The following is a 24,228-nucleotide window of genomic DNA, read 5'->3' as shown; positions in this document are numbered from 1 at the left end:
AGGGGTATATATTGTAAATATATTGTATTAGCCTATCCTTGAGCTCTGTTGTTTCATCATTCTGTGATGTGAAACTTTTTGCATGGATATCTGGTGAGAGAGAGAAAGCTGATAACTTTTATTCTTTTCAACTCATTGGAAAGAATAAAAGTTAATAAACCTATACAATAGGTTTCTTAAAATTTCTCAAAAAATCACATGAAATTCTATATAATTTCCTTGGTTACATTCTTGAAATTTCCTTGTATGGAAACAATTTTTCTCTTACCTAGAAAATTTGAAATTTCAGCTTTGTGAATAAGTTTTCCTTGTTCAAATCTCATGTTGGCAATGGTGGTTCCACACAATTTATATTTCAATGTTTTTATCTTTGCAGTGACATATTTGATGCCATGTTTCCTGTACATAGACACGCTGGTGAGGTCATCATACAACAAGGTCAGTTAATTTCCTTTTATATTTAGACAAAGGAGGTGTAACAGTGTCTATTACTACAAAGGTCCAAAAATTTGTTCAGACAAAACAATTGATTCTTGAACTTTTCTGCAACAACATCCATGGGAAAGGCTCATGTCTTTCCTATGGACATCATTGCAGACAGAACATGCCAGAAATGTACAGTTCTAGTGAAGAAAAAGTGAAATGTTTAGTGCAGGGATGGGACAAACAGGGATCCAAGGTTTGGGTTGAGACAGTATTCGCTTCGGAAGTTTGGAAAAATAGAAGTTAAAAGAGGAAATCTACATATAATTCACTGTCACAGAAATTTGTTTTACCTCGTTAATTTGTATGTGGATCAATGAAGAAGCCACAACATGGTCACTTCATCTGCTAGAAAGAGCTGTCACATCTCAGATATCTTATTACCATGCTGTCTTCTTACCACACAGCCATGTAATGATAAGAAGTTTGCTTCCCAATCACATGTTTCTGGGTTCAGTCCCACTGCATGACACCTTGAATAAGTGTCTTCTGCTATAGCCCTAGGCCAACCAAGGTTTTGTGAGTGGATTTGGTGGACAAAGACTGAAAGAAGCCCATCATATGTACATAAGTGTATAAGTACTGGGATCAATTTGTCCAGCTAAGCCTTTGGAGGTGGTGCTCCAGCATGGCTGCAGTCTAATGACTGGAACAAATAAACGATAAAAGAAATCTCTCAAAATTGCTTTCTGCTTGAATATGATAATTTGATTCTCTTCTTCAATAATATTTATGTGTCTGCTCATTAGATTAGCAGCTAAATTGGTATATATGTAATGTCTTCATCAGCTTATTACCTACCAGATATTTTAATCCAAGCACATCAATACCCTGTCTTATCATTTTTGTATTAGTTTTGATAGTATCATCAAGTCTCATGTATGTCTAGTCAGTGTCTATATATACCACATATAAGAGCAAAATGTGGTATCTAGACAGAGAACTGGACATCACATACAGTGATGATTTGCAGTGTCCAGACAGATAGCTGGACATCACAGAGAGGGATATGTGGTGTCCATATAGATAACTAAGCATCAGTGAGGGTATGCAGTGTCCACATGCCCACTCCCCTGAACATGATAGCCAGATATCATGTATAGGAGGGGTATGTGATGACGTTACAGAGAACTGGACATCTCATATAGGAGGATATTTGGTGTCCCGACAAATAACTGGACACCACATATAGAGGGTATGTGATGTCTTGACATATCTGGATCCATACACAAAGGGAGATGTGTGGTCTCCAGACAGATATCTGGATACAGGCATAGCTATATGGTTAGAAATTTCACTTTGCAACTAAATAGTTTTGAGTTTGACTCCACTGCTTTGCTCTTTGAGAAAAGTATCTTCTACCATAGCCATTAGGCTGACCAAAGCATTGTGGGTAAAATTTGTAGACAGAAACTGTGTAGAAGCCTGTTGGAAGAAGCATTCTGGTTTAATCTGTCACCTGGTTTAACACCACCTGGCCATTGGAGGCCTTTTGCGGTGTCCACTTTGTCACAAGTATTTGAGACAGGTAAACCTCTGGCCACTGGATAACTTCCTTCCTTTTACCCCCTAATGTCAGAAACCTTGAAGAGAGATGCAAATGCTGTTGTCCCTGCTCATTACTTTCTTTTACTTGTGATACTCTTTTATCTGACATCTTGCACTAGTTTAATTGGTTATCACTCTCCTACAACTACATAATACATATATTAATATCACCTAGCTCTTATCTCTCCTCCCCCGTTACTATGTTAACCTGTTTTATCACCCACCTTTTATCTCCCCTCAGAATTCCATGTAAGTAAAAATGAAAAACTATCTCCAGAATATTCTGACTGCATGTTATGACACACTGTTGTTAAGCCACAATCAATACACTCAGTCTATGTGGGTTTTTATTTGCTTCTCTGCACTGCTGCATTATTAACAGAAATGGTGCTTTCCCATTGGAACATAGGTGTTGGTTTACACAGTAGGATATAGCTGCCGAAACCTGACATAAGAATTCCTCTTGGAAATATTAGTAAATCTTCATTAAAAAATCAATTTTCTTTATATATACCAGAGTCTGATATTAGAAACTGCAGAGAGACAGAAAGGATGAGGGAAAGAGATGTGGGAGAGAAAATAAAATAAGCCAAAAAAAAAAAAAAAAGCAACACAAACTAGCAAGTAATTTGATTATGCTAACCTTATTAGCCAACATAAAATAGTATTTTCAATGTCATTACTTCATTTCACAAACATCATGTTGTTTCTACTGACTGCTTCCATTGCTACTTCTCTTTCTTTCTCCCCTTATTAACCTCATCATCCTCATCATTATCATCACCACCACCTAAACTCTCTCTCTTTCTCTCTAATTCTCAATGTTTCCAATACATCTCACCATTTACTCATGCTATTAAAGCATGTTTCACCTTCACTCAACCATTTCAGAACTCATAACCACTGAATCTGTTCTCACTTTATATTCACCATCCCTCCACACACTTCTCTCACCGTGCTGTACTCTCTCACTACCCACCCCCACTCTCTCATCATGCATCACTCACACCCTTCACTACCCCCTCCCCTTCTCCCATCATGCAATACTCCCACTACCTTCACTGCCATCCCCCATTCTCCCATTATGCAATACTCACACTTGCTTCACTTTTTGCCTCTCTCCCATCATGCAATATTCTCACTATCCTCACCATTCCTTCCTTACTCTCCCATCATGCAATAGTCACCCTACTTCCATCCTCTCATCACGGAATATTCTCACTCCTTGACTAAGTAAAATAAGATACTTTCATGCTCCCCACTCACTACCACCATTCAATGCTCTAAAAACTGATTATTTAGTGCATATAGCTTCAATCATTGATTTCCTGACTTACAATTTCTGCTTCATCAACTTTTCGTAATTCAATCTAACACTGCTGTTTCTGCTTCTTCTTCCTCCTCCTCTTCCTCCTCCTCCTCCTCCTCCTCTTCTTCTTCTTCTTCTTCACAGCATGTAACTGGGTGTTCTTTCTGTGGCACCACCACTTTTGAGGTTGCCTTGCAAAGGTAAAGGACCTTAGGTGAAGTACCACAACTGAGAGGAGAATTGGGGAGATGAAGAGAGAGTGTTGATTAAAGTGAGGCAATGCAACTGGGTACAGATTTATGTTGTAAAAGGTGGCAGTGAAAGACTTTTGTGTGGGGGGGGGTACAGAAGGGAAAGGAGGAAAGGTGTAGTTTGAGAGGTTAGTGAGAAAGGAAAGCAAAGTGGTAATGGTGATGAGGTACATTATTCAGTGGGAAATCCAGTCTTAGGATAAGGAGTTATGGGCAGGAGGTGTGAGGGAAGGAAATGTGAAAGAGAGAAATAGGTGTTTCTGAGGACCTGGAGAAAGTCATTGAAGGAAAGAAAAGTGTGAGAATTTACACGAGATCAAAGAGGGATAGATGAGATGATGCTGAGGTGTGTGAGAGAAGCTTTGGAAGAAGGGCAGTGTGGTGTCTTTGTGAGAAGGAAAGGGGTAGATGTTGGGGGAGCAGCGGGTGAATGCAATGAGAACAATGAAGGAAAGAGAAGCTGGAGGGTACCATGGAGGTGAGTAGAGGGTGAATACATTGAAATAAAGAGAGAGTGGAGAAAGTGAGAGTGTCTGCCTATCTTTACATATATGTATACATTAAGGGTATGGTATCTGGGTAGGCAAGATAGGAAGTATCTACTCTGACTAAAATTATAGATATTGATTATTAAATATAAATGTAAATGATTTCCAGCTCATATAAATACTAATTTAATGCATGATTTCAGTGTATAATGTCTTTTATTTTGATGTTTGACTGGCAAATTATTCCTTGCTTTTCAAGTTCTGTGCTTATACTCTGCATAAAGCTATTAAGCATACATGACCTGAGTTTAAAGCACAACTATAAAATCTTTGCATCATTACAAAGTAAAAGTGTATATTTACCTCTAATGATTAAGCTAATTTAAGAGCTATAATATTCCTTGTAAATGTATAAAATATTAATGAATCATTATTATCATCATCATCATTGTTTTATGTCTGCTTTCGATGCTGGATGGATTTAATGATAAACAATACAAATAATGCTGTTTGTTCCCAGTCTTCTATGAAAAACATGTCTAGTCATGGGAAGAAACCATACCTTGCTTGGAAACAAGTCAGCGTGGGCCACAGGAAGAGATTTCAACCATAGAAAATTTGCATCAACACATTTTGTCTGACCTATGAAAGCATGGAATAAGTGGATGTGAACTGATGATGATGATGATGAATACAAATTTTAGCCAACACTATGATAAGCATTTTAATACACATGGCCAAATGTAACTGAATATGTTTTTTATATTTAACTTTGAACAGAAAAAGAAATTTGGTTGAGTGATTTTGACTCTAACTGGAGATTTTTTTTATCAGACATCACACAACTATCTCTTTTACTGATGGAAAGTGATATAGTTTGTAGCTATTGATATCTTTATGATTTCACTAAATCAGTTAGATTGATTTGCATAATAGTGCTTTCATTAGCAACTATGACTTAATTATGGCTGCACTTAGGAGTGTTATGTTCTGTAATTTGAAATGTGAAGTAAGCTTTATCGAATGATAAGCAAAATATATGTTAGCTATCACCTGTGGTGTGTAAGCTAATAAATATGGACAAATAGAAACAAATGATTTCTTTTTTTTTTAAATCAGATAAAGAATAATTAGTCTGACCATTTCCAAATCTAATTAGAATCTCCTTCAGACACCACTTATCCATTCCATCTGCCTATTATTAGAATCATAATAACTAAAATTTGTAATGTGTATCATTAGATACACCTTGCTATACATTACATTTTTCATTATGTAAGATATACTGTTTAGACTTTATATAATTAATAATATATTTATAAACATAGATCTCATAATTTCTCAATGAATCTTTGCCAAATTTTACAGGAAAATCTGAATGCAGCTTAGAACAATACATGATCAAACATTTTCTTGATCTAAGGTCCCTTTGGGATAAAACAGGGATGAGTCAAGAGAAGTGATGTAGAGGAAGTAAAAGTTATAATGGCTTAATAGTTTTGTTAGCATGTGATACAGAAATGTTTATCCGTCATGTCAAATCCTGTTTTATTACTTTTTCCTTCAGTTTTTCTTCAGTTTTGAAGTCATAACTTTGAAAAGTTAGTGCAGTTTCAAATGCCAGAGACTATAATTTGTTGTTTATTTCACTTTTAAATTAATTTGTAATACCCATAAATATGGATTTAGGCTTATATGTGTAAGGGACGACCGTGCGAACTCAAAAAGGAGAAATGGTGACGAATGGAAAAACAGAGGACTCCTTTTATTTAAACGCGTCACACGGTCGAACACAAAATAATATATATCAATTGATGATATACATGATATGTTATGCGACGATAACATAGATGACCAGTAATGAAAGACCACAACCGTATTAGATGAATAACAGAGATATTTATTGTAGCGTTAAAGATGTATGTCTGTGTGAGAGTGTGAATGCGACATATAAGAATATAATCAAAGACAGGCCGTCATACAAAGAAAAGTATGTATGTGAGTGATACATGTATGTGTATGTGAGTTATTACAGCAGATAGAAAGAGAGTCAATAACACGTGAGCAATTATACCAGTTCTTTAGTACACTATAGGAAAAGTTCTGTATGTGAAAGTGAGGGGGCTGAGTGTGGCAGAGCTGATCACTAGTTGTGATGTTGTGGCATCGATGCCGGGCCGTGATTCTTGTTATACAGATGTTTGTCGCTGGCTGAGATCTCTTGTCTGTTTAAGAACTCTTGTCTGTTTATTTATCGTGGTGAAGCTGAGTCACCTAACAGAATCGAAGAGAGAGAGATGTGCCGCGGAGGTTTGGTTTGGTGTACATAGTAAGTCGTGTTGACGCTGGTGGTGTAGAGGCTGCTTGGTAGTAATCGTGTTGGTCATGACGATGTTGCTGGTTAGTAGTCGTAGACTCTTGTTGCTGATGTGGCGACGGCGGTGGTCATCGTTGGCTGGACGAAGCTGTTGAAGTGGTCGCTGGAACTGCTGCTGCTGTCGTGTGGTACACGGAACAGTTCTCAAAGAGAAACTGGACCAAGACAAATTGTGGGGTATGAGTTGATCTATATATAGCGTTAAGAGGGCTCCAAATGGCTTCAGAATTTTACTCTATCACGTGACCTTATTAGGGGTCGTGATTGGTCAGTTTGCGTTCTGGCGGGAACGGTTCGAAGAAGTTGCTGATTCGAATAATGATCAGTCACGTGATGACAAGGAATGGGTTCTCTACTACGTTCGCGTTTGTTTATATTTAAATGAGAAGAATGGCGGGAGGTAGTTTCACTACATATGCATACCTGTGTTATTGTATAGTTAATGTTGGACAAAATACTTTGCAGCATTCCTTCTGGCTTCACATTCTGAGTTCAAATGTTGCCAAGGTTGATTTTACTTTCATATTTTTGAGGGCCAATAAGATGGCGAGCTGGCGGAAATGTTAGCACGCCGGGCGAAATGCTTAGCAGTATTTCGTCAGTCTTTATGTTCTGAGTTCAAATTCCACCGAGGTCAACTTTGCCTTTCATGCTTTTGAGGTCAATAAATTTAAGTACCAGTTGTGTACTGAGGGCAATCTAATCGACTGGCCACCTCCCCAAAAATTTTGGGCCTTGTGCCTAGAGTAGAAAAGAACTTTGGGGGGTTAATAAAATAAGCAATAGCTGAACATTAAGGATAATGTAATCAACTAGCCCACTCCACCAAACTTTCAGGCCATGTGCCTGTAGTAGTAAGAAATGTTATTATTATTAAAGTGGTCGGCTGGCAAAAGTGTTAGCATGTCGGATAAAGTTCTGCTATGGTCAACTTTGCCTTTCATCCTTACAGAGTTGATAAAATAAGTATCAGTTGAGCACTGGGGTTGATGTGATCAACTTACTCCTCCCTGAAATTGCTGACCTTGTGCCAAAATTTGAAACCTTTATTATCATTATTATAATATCATGAAAACTCTCAGCTTTATTTTGCTGGGTATGATGGAAAGTGTCAGGTGCCCACAGCCAGCAGGCTAGAATGTTAGCATGCCTGCAAAATGCTTAGTAGCATTTAATCTATCTTTATATTCTGAGCTCAAATTCTGTTGAGGTCAACTTTGCCTTTCATCCTTTCAGGGTCATTAAAATAAGGACCAGTTGACACTGGAGGTTGATGTAATCAACTAGCTCCCTTTCTTTAAAATTTCAGGCCTTGTGCATATAGAAGAAAGGATTATCATTAATCGAAATTGAACCATACTCGATAACTGGTCACTGCACCAGTGGAGCACTAACAGCACTGTCGAGCATGTTCATTGCCAGAGCAGCTGTCTGGCTTCCGTGCTAGTGACCGTAAATAGCACCATTAGAGCGTAATCGTTACCAGTGTTGCCTTCTAGCACTTGTGCTAGTGGCACGTTAGAAAATCATTCGAGTGAGGTCATTGCCAGCGCTGCTGGACTGGCTCCCGTGCAGGTGGCACGTTAAAAACACCTTTTGAGCGTGGCCGTTGCCAGTCCTTTGTGACTGGCCCTCATGCCGGTGGCAGGTAAAAGCACCCACTACACTCTTGGAATGGTTGGTGTTAGGAAGGGCATCCAGCTGTAGAAACTCTGCCAGATCAGATTGGAGCCTGGTGCAGCCTTCTGGCTTGCCAGCCCTCAGTCAAATCGTCCAACCCATGCTAGCATGAAAAGCGGACGTTAAACAATGATGATGATGATGATGATGATTAATTAAGGCAGCAAGTTGGCAGAATGGTTAACAAGCCAGACAAAATGCATCTAAGCATTTTGTCTGTCTTTACATTCTGAGTTCAAATTCCACTAAGGTTGACTTTGCCTTTCATCCTTCAGTGTTGATAAAATAAGTCCTACTCAAGCACTGGAGTCAGTGTAATCACCTAGACCCTTTCTTTAAAAATTACAGGTGTCGTGCCTATGTAGAAAGGATTATTTGTGTGTGCTTTTATTCTTCCTTCAGTTTTGTTTCTATTTCTTACTGATTATACGGTATATTGACCTTTTTGAGGCTTGTACTCAGGTGTCTTGGGATTTGTTTTCACATATTTGCACCAATGATATTTTATGTTTTTATTCCATTATATGCCCTTATTTGTATTTTACGATTGTGTGTGTATGTGTATGTTGGTCTGCATTTGCACAACCACCACCATCATCATCTACTTCATGTTTATCACAATTATCATCCACTGTAATAGAATCATCACTCATAACTTCCGCTATCACCATGACTGTCGTCATCATCATCATCATCATTGCCACTTCCTGTTTACCATATCAACCTACATCACTACCACACCCAATTTTTCTTTCTTCATCATTCATCACTGACATTAGCTCAGTACCATCACTACTACTACAATCTTCAACACCATCTACATACCACATCACCTTCATCACCACTACCATATTATCCCCTATGTGATCATCACAGGTATGGCCTTACTAACACATAACCTTCTGCCAACCCCCAGCCCAGAGTATATTTTCAACACTCCCATCATTTACATTTTAACACTTCAACCATTTGGATGCCAACTTGTTCAGAACCATTTCTGGTTTTATAATGCCAAACCATTAAGTGTGAAGTTTTCCTATTTAAAATACAACCTTTTCTCTTAACCCTTTTACTGTGGAAATCAGATATATATCCACTCAAAATTTCATTACCCTTAACTGTAGACAGCAGTTTTATATACCAGTCTAAAAGATGCATTCTTTTAGATCCTGGACTTTTGTAGGAGAGCCAGTTATAACTATCCTAGATTATTGTAATTACTATACATTTCTATACATCTAATAAGCTGACCTGCCAACTTTCGTTATTCCAGATTGAGATGGCCGTAAGAGCACTTTGAACACTCCCTTCTAAACATTGCTTGTCACAGCTAACTGACTAGTTTGTAGAATGTAGTTGGAATGTTTGGAAGTTCATTATGCCATAAAGTTTTGTGTTAAACTGGGCAGCAAAAACATTACAGAAAATTATGAAATACTCTTGAATGCTTATGAATTAACTTTTCACTGATGCAAGAATTTCAAGGATGATAGCAGAGAGGTGAAAGATTATGAGAGGTGTGGGAGGGAGAGAGGGATGTCAGTACATCAGAGCTGGTGGAGAAGATTCATAATTTTCCAGATGAAGACTGTTATGTGTCTATAAGGACAATAAGCATACTGTTTGTTGTTGGTGTGGCAGCTGTACACAAAATTACTCATCAATATCTGAACATGTGTAATGTTTGTTCCCATGGTGCTCATTGATGAGCATCCTAGTAATCAACTACTTGATAGAGATGGGCATCAAAACTGTACTTCATCCTCCCTACAGTCCAGACCTTGCTCCCTGTGACTTTTGGTTATTCTCCAAACTGAAGGAGAACCTCAAGGACAAGTGTTTTGGAGATGAAGGAGGATGTGACAAGGGTCCTAGTTACTTTCACTTTGGAGAACTTCTATGGAACCTTCACAAAGTTACTAGAGTGCTACAACAAGTGCACTGAAGTCAGCGGATCCTACTCTAAAGGAGATTAGAGATTTTTACATGTTTAGAATTAATCAATGTCTCCTGAAAATGTCTGAAAAATTTCTGAAATTCACTTTGTATCTTTTGTTGAGAAATGTCATGTTTGAAACCATTTTCTGCTGAGATATGTCAAGTTTATTGAGGCAACATGACATGCAGAAAATACCAGTTCTGTTTTTTTAGTTGGTATTTAACATTAGTACTGGAATAACCATGAAATTTAGTTTTGCAGTTAAAGAGTTAAATAGGTTTCCTATAGTATTGGGACACTAAAAGTGCTGTTATTCTTCAAATTCCCTTAAATTTTTGATTATTTTCAAAATTAATTAATCATACAGATCATATATTTTATTGGAAATATGGTCACAAAAAGAGTTAAACAGTATCTGGAATAGGCTGATACTTTTTTCAATTTTCCTAATATTAAGACAGAAAGATATCATTCAGTGTACATCTAACTATAATTATCTGAAGAGAATCAACAGATAGATAGCATTGCTAGGATTGTAAGATAAGTGAATCCAGAGACCAGATCTTCAATGACGTCACAACTATGATGAACAACAATGCAATTTAAATATGTGAAGACTGTTTTCAAACTGTTAGGCAGTATGTATGTATGTACATCAATATAGAAAAAGAAAATAATGATGCAGTAAAAATATATTCCATAAGTAATGTCAAAGATAATTTGTGGCATGCAAAACTGATATCAGGAAATGTTTGAAGCTAAGCATGATATTAGTAAGTATTCCTAGAACAGGAATCTGTGACAACACCGAACGGTAAGAGCAGGTGCTGCTTAAGGGATATGCAAAAATAATCTGTAATAATTTATAGAAAACGTAAAGATAAGTAAAAATTTTAATAAAATGTATGAATAAATAATATGTGTATGTATGTGCATTCGTCTGTATGTATTTATATCTAGTCTAAGAGCTGTAACCGTGTGCTTTTATTTACATGTATGCATTTATATCTTGTCTTAGACCTTTGTGTGTGTTTTGTATGCATGTGATTATATCATATAGCTTTTTGTGTGTGTGTGTGTGTGTGTGTGTGTGTGTGTGCATGTTCTTTTGTTTGTCTGTGTGTGTGTGTGTGTGTATTTTGTTTTATAACTTTTTATCAGTGTGTAGTGTGTATGTGTGTGTGTCTGAACACATTTACATATATTTATGGTTATATTTTCAGCAGTACATCAATATTTATGGATACACATCTATATGTATTTAAATTTATGCATCTGTGTGTGGGTGTGCGTGCGTGTGCTTACAGCTATATGCCAGTATAATATATGTACTGATACATTTACATCTGAAAGGGTGTTTCTACATATATACATCTGCATGTCTGAGATTATACTTAGATATCTGTGTGTGTATATGCATACATATCTGTTTGCAGATATCTATTTGTATATGCCTATAACACAGCATGACTGAATGGTTATGAAGTTTGCTTCACAAACACAAGGTCCCAGGTTCAAGCACACTACATGTCATCTTGGACTAGTGTCTTTTACCTTTGCCAGGGGTTGTTCTAAAGCTTTTGTGAGTGAATTAGGTAGACAGAAATTGTATGGAAGCCCATCGAATGCATTGCACTTGTATATCAAAGACCCAACCTTGTCACTCACTATGTCGCAATGATTCTGTGAGATGACATTAAGAGTACATGTCTCTATGGAATACTCAGCCACTTATATGTTTATTTAACGATCAGGCAGCTCAGTTCAGTGAATAACTGAATCCTCCTCATCAAAACCAATGGACATCCATTTATACCTGTATGTGTTTATAGATATATGTGCTTGTATGTATGAATGTATGTATGTAGTCATGCATGTATATGTATATATCTATACATGTATGCATTTGTTTCCCACTGCATGACACTTTGGAGAAGTGTCTTCTGGTATAGCCTCAAGTTGCCCAAAGACTGTGGAGTGATTTGGTAGGAGGAAACTAAAAGAATCCTGTTGTATATATGTTTGTGTGCGTGTCTATACATATGTATGTACGCATATATGTATATAGTGCCCCTAGACTGGCTCTTGTGCAGGTGGCACATAAAAGACACCATTTTGAGCGTGGCCGTTGCCAGTACCGCCTGACTGGCCTTCGTGCAGGTGACACGTAAAAGCACCCACTACACTCTCTGAGTGGTTAGCGTTAGGAAGGACATCCAGCTGTAGAAACTCTGCCAAATTAGATTGGAGCCTGGTGTTGCCATCCGGTTTCACCAGTCCTCAGTCAAATCGTCCAAGCCATGCTAGCATGGAAAGCGGATGCTAAACGATGATGATGATGATGATGATGCATGTACATATATATATATATATATATATATATATATATATATATATATATATATATACACACACACACACATACACACATGTTCACATGTATGTATGTGTTTATAGATACACATCAGTATGTGTATATATGTATGCACCTGTCAGTGATATGAAAATGGATGTGATTGCACTCATCAGTTTTAATTTAGTAGAATTAGATAGGTTCATAGTAAAGTGTCCTAATATTTATATATATATATATATATATATATATATATATATATATATATATATATATATATACACATATATATAAGTTAAAACTGATGAGTGCAATTACATTTATTTTCATATCATTGACAGGTACACACACACACACACACACACACGCACACACACATACTAATAGTGTGCATTGAATAGGTATGTAGTCAAATCTTTCAATTTATCTTAGAAGTGTAGGTTGCATGGGTAGTAGTAATAAGTCCCAATTTATCCTAATAGTGTAGGTTTGATAAGCATGTAGTAAAGTGTCCTAACTCATCCTGGTAATAGTGGATTGGCTAGTAAGGATGTAGTTGAGTACTGCCAAGTGTCCCCTAATGTAATCTTGACATTAACTCTACCTAACAAAGCTGGCCCCTTTCATCTACAGCTACAGCTCTGCAGGCTTTCACAGTTTCTGTCTCCCCAGTGTCACTTGAATTGATGCACACACACATACATGTACACTCACACAGACATACACTTGAAATTGTTTTATCTGTTGCTTCTGTAAATTCTTAAATTTCTCTTTTTCTCTTCAGGTGATGATGGAGATAACTTTTATGTCATCGACCAAGGTGAAGTTGATGTAAGTACTCAAACTGTTTCCTTCTTTTATATATATCTATATATTTTATCAATCTTCACCATCACCAACATCATCATCATTCTTAAAACATCTTACCATCCTGCTTTTACAATACACAAAATCCATTGCCTGCCTCATATTCATGTTTGGGCCCTCATCAGAAATGCAGCAAATGAAAGACTAGAAAATGAGGCTTTTCAGTGCGTAGTCTAATGTAGACAAGATTTTCCCCCTTTCCCACTCCCAAGTCTCTCTCTCTCTCCTCTTCTGTTTGTCCCCCTCTGTTTCATTTCTCTGTCTTCTCCCTTTTTCTTTCTTTCTCTCCTGTAAGCTCTCTCTTTCTCTCTTCCTCCCTCTCTCTTCCTTCTCTCTATTCCTCTCCCTCTGTCTTTTCTATGTCTCCTCCCTCTGAGCTCTCTTTCTCTCTCTGCATTTAACTAAAGCAACTCCGGATTGTCTTACTGTGACTGACTTACTTGGATCTTTTGATGTGTGAATATAACTGTTAGAGGGTGGAGGTGGTTCTGGCTGGGTTGCTACTGAATTAATTTCACACAGACAAGTACACTACACTTGCCTTCACACACACACACACACACACACACGCACGCACACACACACGCACACACACACACACACAATTCTTCAGCCTCTCTCTTTCTTTCACAGTTTTTTCTACCCATCTCTCTCTCTCTCTCTGCAATGCTAACACCCTCTGCACATACACACAATATATTCACTCACATCACCTATTTATAAATGCAGCTGTGTGAACTTTGAATTACTGGTTCTTGTCTCTTCATATTACAGATTTCAAAGAATTCTTCAGTTAAAACAATTCTACTCAATCAAATTAAAAGTCATTTATGATTCAAGTATCTTTTATTTGATGTCTATTGTGCCTTTTCATTCTCATGTTTTTTTTATGTATCATCTCACTGCATCCTTAGAGAATTTACATCTGAAATAAAGCAATGATATTCTGTGGAAGCAACAAACCAAAATAGTCTAGTTTAATGAGAAAACCTGCTCTTACAACATCATAAATCGTGTGAAATCCTGTCAAATAAAGGTATTCATAAACAGCAGCAATAGATCATTGTTGTAATAGAGAGAGGCAGCTTGTGGCACTGGTGGTCTTAATAAAACTGCAAAGCATCTTGTGGAGTAGTAGTCTATCTATAGCTGTCTAACTATTAACCATCTGCCAGTCTAATGGCTTAACTATAGCTCTCTAACTATAGACCATCTAGTAGCTGTCTAATTATAGATGTGGTCTATTTATAGCTGCCTAACTATAGATCAACTAGCAACGTAGTGGTCTAACTATATCTAACTATTAATATATAGACCACCTAGCTGTCTAGCTATTAATATATCTAACTGTATAGTTAGCGATCTAACTATAGATTATCAAATAGTTTATCTCTAGCTAACTACATAGACTATTTGGTTGTGTCTAGGTATAACTGCAGACCATTTAGCTGTATAGTGGTCTATCTATAGCTGTCATATGTGTTTGTCTAGCTGTATAGTTAGTGGTCTATTGATGTTTTTTCTTATGTCAGTTCAATTTTAGACAATCTCAATGTCTAGCTAAAGACATTACGCATGTAGATGTTTCCCTGCTTAACTAAAGACATCTAGTCATGTGTAGTAGTCTATCCTTGATTATCAGGACATGTTTAACAGTAGACCAGTTTATTGGTCTGTCTATAACTTTCTAGTTATTGGTGTAATTTTATACAAACTAGTTATCTAGTGCTCTACCTATAACAATCTACCTATGTATTGTGTTATGGGCTCTCTGTAACTGCCTATTTATGTCTAATTGTTGACAATATTGTAATGTAGTGTTCCATCCTTTACCATCGAAGGTTGTCTAATTATAGACCATTGAATTATCTGTTAGTCTATCTCTTATTCTGATTTTCTACAGCTATATAAGTTTATCTATTACTTGTATGACTTCAGCATAGTAACTATCTAGCTCTATTGTAGTCTGTCTTTGACCACCTGCCTATGGTACATCTAGTTGCCTAACTGTTTAAGTAATTGTAATCTAGCAACTTCACCTTGTGATTATGGTCAGCTAGCAACTTGAACATTTGTTATGTCTATCTAGTTGTTTGCCCCTCTAGCTATGGTCATCTCACAGAGTAGACTAATCACTTAGTTGTGTCTTGCCAGAATTTTTGTTTATTCAAGCCTCACATTCATTATTTGCTTTCTCCTCTATCTCAACTATTCTACAACCTCAACCTCAATTTTATCTTGTTCCCCAATGACTCCCAACTTTCTACTTCTCACTTTCTTTCCTTCACTCTGACCAACACCACCATCAATATCATTATCATCATCATCATAATCTTGTTTTAATTCCCTCATCTATAACCTACAACCTCAATAATATTAGAATCGACAATCTTTGTCTTTTGACTCCACCCTATTGCTTCACTCAATATCTGAGTGAAACCAATAAAGAGAACATCTATTGCAGTCGTAGGCAACCTTCGTGCTTTGGGACTTTCTGAATGGCATGCTTAATGAAAAATTACCTTCAGTTTTTTAATAGTACAGTCCACCTGATGAGCTGTGTCTCATGTGATCTGCTACTCAAGAAAGGTTGCCCATACCTAGTCTCTAGTCACTTAATCTGCTAAAAATAGCAGCCAAATTTCTGTCAGTGTAATGGTCTAGCTATATCTAACTATATAGACCATCTAGTTGTCTAGCTATAGCTAACTGCATAGATTATCTAGTTGTGTACTGTTTAGGTCTAACTATAGATCACCTAACTGTAGAGTGGTCTATCTATAGCCGCCTTATGCATGTCTAGCTGTGTAGTGGTCTATTGGTGGTTTCTTTTTTCTGTGTCAGTTCAATTTTAGACTACCTCAATGTCTAGCTAAAGACATTTAGGTGTGTAATTGCCTGACTAAAGACATCTAGTCATGTGTAGATGTATTAAACAAAGAAGGGGACATTAGACAGTATATTCCTACACAATCCTAAGCCGATGCAGTGGTCATGACTGGGTTACCTTTGACCGTAAGTTTGCTCAGTCAGGGTTAATCTGAGGTTTAAACAACAATAACTTGCCACGCCACCTTTTTTTTTTGCCTTTGTAGACATTGTGGAAACCATTTAATTATTGAAACAAACAGTACTACAAGCCTACCGTCATCATGATCACCATTGTCAGTGCCACCACCACCACAATCATCACCACGACCAAAACCATTACCACATCAGATTCTGTTAGAAATCAATTATCTCTAATAAACCAATCCCACCATTTCTTATATTCTTCTAAATTCCTTTGTTGTTTTTGTTTGTTTAATTCCAATTCTTTTTCTTTCTTTCTTTTTTTCTTCCTTTCTTTTTTCCTTCTAAATGAGAAACATTCAAATTTCCTGAGTATTATTGATATTTTGTGCAAGAATTTATCTGAGATTGAAACCTTATCCATATGTAAATATCCTCTAGGCTACCATGGTCATGTCTTTTGTATCAGTGATAGATAATGAGAAAATGAACATACTCCATTCTCTCTCTCTCTCTCTCTCTCTCTCTCTCTCTCTCTCTCTCTCTCTCTCTGTCTCTCTCTCTCTCTCTCTCTCTCTCTCTCTCTCTCATGTATATATATATATATATAGCCTTTCTATCTCTATATCTACCAACCTCTCTCCCACAGGCTTCTTTCTGTCTGTCTATCTGTCTTCCTATCATCTCTCTATCTCTCTCTGTCTTCTCAATTGTTATTGTAAGCTGGTGCAGATTACTGTAACACTCTAGATACATTATGCTATTGAATTCATTGTTGTGTGTGTCTTAGTTCAAAACCTGCCATAATATTTTCATCAATAAAATATACAATAACCATATTTATATTTAATAATAAATCATGGCTGTATCCAACAGCAGTATTATGGATTTAAACAGGTAGTTACATTGCACGTATTTAATTATTCTAAACTACAACCTTTTCTGTGTCTGGTCAAGCAAAGTATCTATGTTGTTGTAATCTATATTATGTTATATATGATGTTCACTGTTTTAGTAATAACTGTGTTATGCATATTATTCACTAGTTTACTAATAACTATTATATATAATGTTCAATAGTTCAGTAACAAGTGTATGTTTAATATAATCTTAATTAGTCTAATAATAACTATGTCTTACATAATACTGTGCACTAGTTCAGTAATAACTGTTATATAATGTTCACTAGTTCAGTAATAAATATCATCATATGTGTTTTTTCCATGCTAGCATGGGTTGGACAGTTCAACAGAATCCAATCAACCACAAGGCTGTGATGAACCCTGGTGTCTGCTTTAGCATGGTTTCTATGGTTGGATGCCCTTCCTAATGCCATGTACTAGGTGCTTTTTTCATAACAGCAGCACTAGTGGGGTCAGCAAGTAGATTGCAAGTCAAAGAGAAGAAAATAAAAAGCCTCTTGATTGTGTGGGAGTGTACTTGAGAGAGGGGGTAGGTGTTTTTATGACAGGGGGTGAAGGCTAAAGTATGATTGAGGTGTAAGCACTGGTATCTTGCTATAGAGGAGATACATGTCCCTCTCACCAAACATTATATAAGGATAGTGGGAGTAGCTGGAAGGGAGATAAAAACGGTAGTAACAGGGTGCTGGAGTGTACTCTCAAGGTACAAGAAGGTGAGTATAAGAAAGAGTATAAACAGTGAATCAGGGAGAGGGAAGGAAAAGGTAGGTAATAGGAGTGTGAGAACAGAGTGATGGTTAGAGATGGGGCAATACTGTTCACTAGTTCACTCCCTGTATGTCATACACAATATTGCCTTATAATTGGATACAAGCAGTCCTCCAGATTCATGTGTCCTACTTAAGTCTCTCTAGTGTGTATAAATAAGCAGTCCTTAAGCTTTTTCTGTTTAGCTTTGGTACTCTTTGAACTTTAAAAAATTTGAGGAGTACGAAAGACAAACAAATGAACCTCAAGGACAGCTTGTAGTAACTTCTGAACTCTTGGAATATAATTCAAATTACAATTTGTTGACTCTGACTTGTAAGTAAAAGATAGAATTGAAAAAAGAAAACTGTTATATAACTATGTATTCAGTTTCTGCTTAATAACTGTGAAGTAATTAATGTATAAATTATAATGTGTTAATTTAATCAGTGAACTTCTGTAACTTCCAGTGTGTTTTACAAGAGTGTATTCCTACAGTTTGCACCTGTTTCTTTGTGTGATGTGAAAATGAACATTTCTAATATTTCAAAAATAATTAGTTATAGTTTTTTCCTGTTTAATTAATACTTTTGCATCTATTGTCAGTGGCTCTCTATTGGGAGCATAGTTTGTCTTTTACTGATTTCACCCATTACACTGTGACCATATTGACACAACCTGCTAAGGTGTTAGTTGCTAATTTCTGTTGGTTCTTCACATATTTTTCATCACACAACTGTCTTTTACTGTGTGTCATTATGTATATAATTTTATATTTGTAAATGGTATATATATATATATATATATATATATATATACATACATAAATACATATGCATCTATGTGTATAAATATATGTTTCTGTGTGTATGGTGTATATATATATATATATATATATATATATATATATATATATATAATAATAATATATTATAAATTAACTACCAACAATAATTGGTAAGCTAACTTAAAAAATCATCACCAAAATAGCAGAAAAAAACGACAGTGAAGATATGCAGACTCTTCAAGAATCGATCCTTTTGGTAATATTAATAATAATAAAGGAGTTACGACGCAAAAACGTATAAATTCAAAAGAACATATTTATCATCTTCAATATATATTTCAGTATAAAGAATTCATTAAGATGCTTAAATCAAAATTTCTTTACACATCATTCAGGAACAGATATAACATCAGAAAAAATACATTCCGTTTAAAAACACAAACCGTTCATGGCGAAAAAATTTCACAATTACAAAAAACGAACAAAATTTTTAAAGTTTTAGCAAAAGGAACGCTATTACCTACATACAGGCATCCGCGTGTACGCCTGTATACACACGCACACACGTTCATACGCACACACACGTTCATGCACGCACACACGTGCACTCTCACATGTATATATATGGATACACAAAGAAGCAAAGATCACAAGTCATAAACACATACACACACACACACACATAATACACACACACACATACATCCACACACACACACACACACATATATATATATATAAATATAAAAACATATTAAAAAAACCTCATATTAAAATATATTATAAAATTATATATACATAAAAAAAAAATCTATACACATACAAACCACCATACACACATATATACATACATACATATATACATATATATACATATATACACACATACAAAACATCACACACACATATATACACACATACACACATATATACATATATACACATATACATACATAAACATACATATATGTACATATACATACACATATATATATATATATATATATACACATACATATACATACATATATATATACACACACATATATATACACACACATACAAAACATTACCACACACACACACATACATATATATATATATATATACATATCTACATATAAGTACATACACACATATACATACATACACACATACATATACATACACATACCCATATACATATATACACACACATATACATACATACATACACATAAATACACACATTTTTCCACGTATACCTATGCATATGTATATACACTTGCACATGTATATGAACAGATGTATGAATAAGTAAATAGAGCAATAGCAGAACTAAAAATACTAAAACCCAGACCTTAATACCCGATCATAACAAAGTTCTGCTATAGGAGAAATAAACAATGAAATTATCTAAACCAAAAATAAGTATGTTTGCGAACGTGAACACATCTGAACCCATTATATGTTAGTTTATTAATTAGTTTATGCTTAGAAAATAGAATAAAAAACAACTCAAGATTGCACAAGTTGCAATACCTCCTACCCTTATCGTATGGGAAATCCCTCCCTATAACAGACCATATAACGAAAAGTTCTTATTTTGTTCTTTTAACCCCCAAATAAACTTACTAAGACTAGTACTAGCTATTTTACTCCTATCTCTAAACGTATTAAAGTGACAAGAAATTCTCCTACAAATCTTATCCGAAGAACAGCCCACATAAACACTAACATCTGTATCACTCTTAACCTTACACTGATACACTATATTCCTTAATCTCACGTTCGGACCCTCAAACTTTAACCTCCTGGGATTAATCTCAGTTACCTCAATTTTAGAACCTATAATATTATTACCTAAGTGAGGGTCCTCATCCCTATTCATTCCATTCATGCCTGTCTTAAGAACTTTAGAATTATGTGCTGCAATAATCTGCTCTAGATTCTTAGTATTGGAAAAACCAAACCTAACACTATGCGTATTAATAATTTTACCATAACGCGAATTTGTAGGGAAATGCTTACTAATTATCTCCCTAAACTGAGCTACCAAATTCGACTTTACATTTTTACCAAATGGTAAAATAAACCAAAGATAACCATCATTAATATTATTAAAGCCTTTTGCAAAATACCTTGTGCGTGTGTGTACGGGCGCACACCCGGATGCCTGTATGTAGGTAATAGCGTTCTTTTTGCTAAAACTTTAAAAATTTTGTTCGTTTTTTGTAATTGTGAAATTTTTTCGCCATGAACGGTTTGTGTTTTTAAACGGAATGTATTTTTTCTGATGTTATATCTGTTCCTGAATGATGTGTAAAGAAATTTTGATTTAAGCATCTTAATGAATTCTTTATACTGAAATATATATTGAAGATGATAAATATGTTCTTTTGAATTTATATGTTTTTGCATCGTAACTCCTTTATTATTATTAAGGATCGATTCTTGAAGAGTCTGCATATCTTCACTGTCGTTTTTTTCTGCTATTTTGGTGATGATTTTTTAAGTTAGCTTACCAATTATTGTTGGTAGTTAATTTATAATATATTGTTATTGAATTTTTACTGTTTTTCTTGAACAGCTATTTAATCATTACCTATGGAGTTATTTAACATAGACGCTTCTTTGAAGGATATACCTGTTCCACCTAATAATGTATATATTAAAGAACTTATCAGGAAGACACATTCATTTATTAACAGGATTCGTTGGAAGGCGTTTTTCTTTGACAAAAAAGAACAAATAACCGATTTACCTGAGAATGAACTGAAGGTTAAGAAATTGTTTCGTTCCAGAAACAACCCACCTTATAATTATAAGTTAGATAAGTTTGAAGAAGATATTTGGTCAATTGTTAAAAATATTAATTTTTCGTAAATCGTCATACATGAACCAGCATTTGAAATATCTTAATACTGTTACCAAACAAGTGAAAAGTGATAAAGGAATTTTCGTCACGTCTGACAAGACTAGAAATATTTATAAACTGAATAAGGAGCATTACATGAATTTACTTAGTAAGGAAATTGAAAAGAATTATAAAATTACTAATCTTTGGACGCTCAGAAAGACCAATTTGGATGTTAAGAAACTAATGGAGAAATATAATATTGCGGACAGAACTGAACCTATAGTGCCGAAGGAACCGCGGTTTCTTCTTAAAGACCATAAAATTAATTTTTTGACTCAACCATCTTTGAGGCTTATTTGCCCGGCCAAATCTGATATTGGGATTATCAGTAAAAGTATTTTGGATAGGTATATTCCTATTGTAATTGATGGATTACTTTTGAATTTATGGTCTAGTACTGATCAAGTTATTGAGTGGTTTCGTTCTATTGAAAACAAATGTAATGCTAAATTTATTCAGTTTGATATTTCAAATTTTTATGCTTCTATTAACCCTAGCGTACTTAATAAGGCTCTTTGGTTCTTCCATAATAAGGCAGGGCTTACTAGGGATGAAATAGAAGTAGTGTTAGCTGCTCGGAAGTCCTTTATTTCTTTTAATGATAAGATTTGGATTCGTAAAGATACTCCTAATGTTTTCGATGTTCCTATGGGAAGTTCCGACTCAGCTCAAATAGCAGATGTTGTGGGTTCCTATATTTTGTATGAATTGGCTGATCAATTCCCTATGGTTAGGGGCGGTTTATATAGGGACGATTGTCTTATTTATATTAGGAATTATTCTACCCAATGTTTGCAGAGATTTAAAGGTAGGTTATCTAGATTTTTTAATAGGATGGGAATGAGTGTCACTTACGATGATGATATTTCGCTAGCTAATTATTTAGATGTGACACTTGATATAAAAAATGATACGTATAGACCGTACCATAAACCGTCTACTAATTTGAAATATATAAGTAGATGGAGTAACCACCCTAGAAGTATTATTGATAATTTAGTTAGAAATATTTCGATTAGGCTTTCTAAGTTATCTGCTAATCGTGTTGTTTTCGATAATGAAGCTCCTTTTTATAATGAAGCTCTAAATAGGGCTGGTTTTAAAGATAAGGTTTATTATGTTGAACCTGAATCTGGTGAGGTTAGAGTAGATAGGGATGTTAGGAATAATGAGGTTAGGTTGGTTAGGAGTAATAAAAAATTTATGATCATAGATATAATCGTAATAATGTCATGCGTAATTCTAAATGTTTTAGGTATTTTGCAAAAGGCTTTAATAATATTAATGATGGTTATCTTTGGTTTATTTTACCATTTGGTAAAAATGTAAAGTCGAATTTGGTAACTCAGTTTAGGGAGGTAATTAGTAAGCATTTCCCTACAAATTCGCGTTACGGTAAAATTATTAATACGCATAGTGTTAGGTTTGGTTTTTCCAATACTAAGAATCTAGAGCAGATTATTGCAGCACATAATTCTAAAGTTCTTAAGACAGGCATGAATGGAATGAATAGGGATGAGGACCCTCACTTAGGTAATAATATTATAGGTTCTAAAATTGAGGTAACTAAGATTAATCCCAGGAGGTTAAAGTTTGAGGGTCCGAACGTGAGATTAAGGAATATAGTGTATCAGTGTAAGGTTAAGAGTGATACAGATGTTAGTGTTTATGTGGGTTGTTCTTCGGATAAGATTTGTAGGAGAATTTCTTGTCACTTTAATACGTTTAGAGATAGGAGTAAAATAGCTAGTACTAGTCTTAGTAAGTTTATTTGGGAGTTAAAAGAACAAAATAAGAACTTTTCGTTAGAATGGTCTGTTATAGGGAGGGATTTCCCATACGATAAGGGTAGGAGGTATTGCAACTTGTGCAATCTTGAGTTGTTTTTTATTCTATTTTCTAAGCATAAACTAATTAATAAACTAACATATAATGGGTTCAGATGTGTTCACGTTCGCAAACATACTTATTTTTGGTTTAGATAATTTCATTGTTTATTTCTCCTATAGCAGAACTTTGTTATGATCGGGTATTAAGGTCTGGGTTTTAGTATTTTTAGTTCTGCTATTGCTCTATTTACTTATTCGTACATCTGTTCATATACATGTGCAAGTGTATATACATGTGTGTATGTATGTATATGTGTGTATGTACTTATATGTAGATATGTATATATGTGTGTGTGTGTGTGTGTATGTGTGTGGGTAATGTTTTGTATGTGTGTGTATATATATGTATGTATGTATGTGGGTGTGTATGTATATATATATATGTATGTGTATGTATATGTACATATATGTATGTTTATGTATGTATATGTGTATATATGTATATATGTGTGTATGTGTGTATATATGTGTGTGTGATGTTTTGTATGTGTGTATATATGTATATATATATGTATATATGTATATATGTATGTATGTATATATGTGTGTATGGTGGTTTGTATGTGTATAGATTTTTTTTTTTATGTATATATAATTTTATAATATATTTTAATATGAGGTTTTTTAATGTTTTTATATTTATATATATATATGTGTGTGTGTGTGTGTGTGTGTA

At 35.1% G+C, this 24,228-nt stretch overlaps 1 protein-coding gene across 5 annotated transcripts in view; it reads left to right on the top strand.

Annotated features, from left to right (window-relative positions):
- LOC106881659 (cAMP-dependent protein kinase regulatory subunit) overlaps window positions 1-24,228 on the top strand; it is a 457,628-nt gene that overhangs the window by 402,724 nt on the left and 30,676 nt on the right. For all 5 annotated transcript variants that reach the window (XM_014932124.3, XM_052968906.2, XM_052968905.2 and 2 more), the window contains exons 4-5: window positions 377-438; window positions 13,213-13,259. In XM_014932124.3, the coding sequence (XP_014787610.1) occupies window positions 377-438; window positions 13,213-13,259 (109 nt within the window). The remainder of the gene's footprint in view (window positions 1-376; window positions 439-13,212; window positions 13,260-24,228) is intronic.

The sequence above is a fragment of the Octopus bimaculoides genome, chromosome 6 (assembly GCF_046866305.1).
Source record: "Octopus bimaculoides isolate indiv1 chromosome 6, ASM4686630v1, whole genome shotgun sequence".
Taxonomy (NCBI): Eukaryota; Metazoa; Mollusca; class Cephalopoda; order Octopoda; family Octopodidae; genus Octopus; species Octopus bimaculoides.
Note: the sequence above shows the minus strand (reverse complement) of the source record. Positions and strands in the feature narration are given on the sequence as shown.